This window comes from Capsicum annuum, unplaced genomic scaffold, assembly GCF_002878395.1.
Source record: "Capsicum annuum cultivar UCD-10X-F1 unplaced genomic scaffold, UCD10Xv1.1 ctg12439, whole genome shotgun sequence".
Taxonomy (NCBI): Eukaryota; Viridiplantae; Streptophyta; class Magnoliopsida; order Solanales; family Solanaceae; genus Capsicum; species Capsicum annuum.
In genome coordinates, this window is record NW_025817609.1 from 1 (window position 1) to 3,159 (window position 3,159).

Consider the following 3,159-nt stretch of genomic DNA (forward strand, 5'->3'; position numbering starts at 1 on the left):
GATCACTTGTAAGTTGTAGTGTTCAATTGACACAATGGAGACAAGTTGAAGTGTCTAGATGTGCATACTCAAAGCTGGAGTGTTTACTTATAAGTTGAGACCAAGTTTAAGTGTCTGATATGTATTATGCCTTCAACATTTAACTCATTGTGTTTAATGTTTAAAATGACAGAAAAATAATCATGGAGATGAAACACACATAAACAAAGAGAGAATAAACATTAAGTTTTAAGGTTAAAGTCTTACTGTTCTGATGGAACCAATTGTTTGCTCAACTACATTGGCTGCTTCGGAATAAGCTTTTTGTGACTGTGAAGCCTGTCTAGACATGAAGATGAACATGACACCAACAACTAGTACCAGCGGAACAATGGGCGTCAGCATAACAAGTGCTAGAAGCCACCCTTTGATGAAAGCAATAATAAATCCTCCTATAAACATTGATATGCACCTTATGAGCTTCCCTACCTGAGCATAAGCGATAGTCGGAAAGTTGAAAATAAGAAAGAGAATTTCATAATATAGGTCTAGTTACATATTTCCAAATTTGATGTTGCAATCACAAGACTTCTTTCTTTTAACGAACAAGTAGACACAAGCGTCCTATGTGGCATAATACATGAGAAGCAGAACACCACGTAGAAAGCAAATTGCCACATAGGAAGAATGCGTCTACTCGTTCAACTTTATACAAGCTTAAGTCAGGGGTGGCTCAAGCATATAAGTGGCCTAAAGCCAAAATCAAACGGAGGCCTTAATTTTTTTTTTTTTAAATAAATTTTTAATAAAGTCTATTTTAAAAATTTTATAATCCTTAATAATATAATCGATGCATTAATCTTTCCCGAGACATAGGACTCTAGATACATCAATATTTTTTAATAATTTTTATTTTTATATAAAAAAGTTATTTTGTCATCAAATAATATTATTATTTTTCTCAAAAAAAAAAATATAATTCATTATTGTTAAAAAATGAGGCCCCTCAAATTAGAGGGGCCTAAGGTGGTTGCCTTTTTTATAATGAAGTCGAGCCGCCCCTAGCTTAGGTGCCTGCGTGTGAATACCTAAAGTTGGAGGGCATAGATGCCAGCTGAGCCAAGTTAAACGGCACGTTTATCTATTAAGTCTTCTTTTTTTTTTTTTTTTTTTACAAACAAAAATAATCAAGGTAATATGACTTATCGTACCTTATCGCCCATAGCATCTTGTATGATAAAAATATCACCAGACATTTTCCCAATAACTTCTCCTGTATTTACTTCCTTATCAAAGAAAGTAACATCTTGTCGCAGAATACTTTTTAAATACAACACCCTTAGTCGAGCTGCTTGTCGCTCTGCAGTAACCGTCCAACAAGCCACCTCTAGAAAACAAGTGAGAAAATATTTTTAGGAACAGTTGCTATTAATTTGTACTTGAAAACAATTACAACAAACAAAATTTTGCTTAGTTAGTTGGACTTACGAAGCATTGCTGCTACACCTGAACCGATGGCCAAATAAACCAATCGTAATGATACCTGAAAAATAATATAGCTTACCATTGGAAACAAGGGCCATGATTGTTCATAATAAGCAAATAAGAAGGATTATATTGAGTGTGCGGATATGTACAAGCAGATTCGCTTGTGCTCTTCCACAAAAGTTTAACGAAAGATAGAAATGTCATGCGACATGGCATGTTCAGATGGATATACAAGGCTTTAAAAACTGATACGCTATAAGCAGCGAACTCAGAGGAGAAGCTTTCCAGCAAAACTAAACTCCGTTTGTAAAGCACATGATTGTGAAAAATAACATACATATTTTTATGATTTCTGTACCTTCATACATATTATTCCTTTAATGTCACAATGTCATTTAAATCAGATTTGTTGTCGTTGTCGTTGTTTTTGTTCTTTGGTAACTTTTTGGTGATTTTACATTCGGTGTCAGGTACCCACATTGGAGCTTGACTTATCCGGATATGTTCCGGGAAGTAGTCCCACTATGGGGGTAAAGTGCTCCCTACCAACACAACTCCATACCTAGAACTCGAACCTGAGACCTCTGGTTGATGATGGAGGAGCACTTACCACTCCACCACAACCTTTTATGGTATTTACTACTTTTTTAATAAGCAAGTAAAATTTGGGATCCCTACTCTAATCAAAAGACTAAAGGCCCTACTAGAAGATATGTCGCCAAACTACGACCGAGAGTTTCGCCTTTTGAAGCACCGGCCGCATAGGGCAACCGGTCCAGGCCGAGTCAGAAAGCTTTGATAACTCAAGGTCACAAAGGATGTAACAAAAACCATATAGTGAAACATTTGCTAGGGAAGTTATAGTATAGTATATAGTACCTTGGAAACTTCTTGAAGCACATTTGAAGTTCTATTTAGTCCAAATGAGTCAACCAAATCCCCAAAGAATACAGCCACAAGAACCTGACATAGTCCATTCCCTGTTGCACCTATTGTTCCAAAAAACATCAATATTTTGTCAATATTATCAGCAAATGAGAAGAGCTTGTAGAATGCAATATTGGTGTTAGTTCTTCTCTCTCTCTTAATCTCCTCGACCTTTGTTAGTTCTTGTGTACTTCTCTTACTAAATCTTGATGAAGACCCCTCAAAACTATTGTTGTTATTAGCCATATTTGGTCCTCTAACAATTAATTGTTGAGCTAAGAAGGAATATATATTTGGAAAGGGAAATGCTATGCACGTTTGAGATTTTTCTAGGCTGTTAATAATGTATTTTCTAGTGGATAATAATGTAGACATGTTTAGTTGACTATATAAACTTGATCCCCTGGCCTTAACCAAAAAGTACATGGTTATTTTTCCATGTGTAATGACATCAAATAATTGAGTATTTCTCACATGATTTTTTTTGGTTATAATTTTTTTCCTTTATTGAATAATATTAATGTGAAGCCCGACAGACGGTGGGCTGATGAAGGCGGGTCAAGCAAGACTGACAGGCTTCTAGACTGACAAGTTTTTAAAGATGAGTTGCACAAGATATCGTGGCACAAATCCCACATTGGATCGGGAGAGGAAAATGAAGAGCTTTATAAGGCATATAAGAAGTTCACATGATACGCACATTTTTTGGGCTCGATATGGCATAGCCCGAAAGACAAATCCTCAAGGGGTCTATGTCTAGACCCA

General features: G+C 35.9%; 1 protein-coding gene across 1 annotated transcript; it reads right to left on the minus strand.

The window, feature by feature from the left end:
* Positions 1 to 246: 246 nt before the first annotated feature.
* Positions 247 to 2,640, minus strand: LOC124890133 (ABC transporter B family member 11-like; the record flags this gene model as incomplete). Its single annotated transcript, XM_047401988.1, has 4 exons — positions 2,347 to 2,640; positions 1,468 to 1,522; positions 1,191 to 1,366; positions 247 to 468 (listed from the first exon to the last, which is right to left on the minus strand). Coding segments are annotated over exons 1-4 (747 nt in total), but the record flags the coding sequence as incomplete, so codon positions are not given.
* Positions 2,641 to 3,159: the final 519 nt, after the last annotated feature.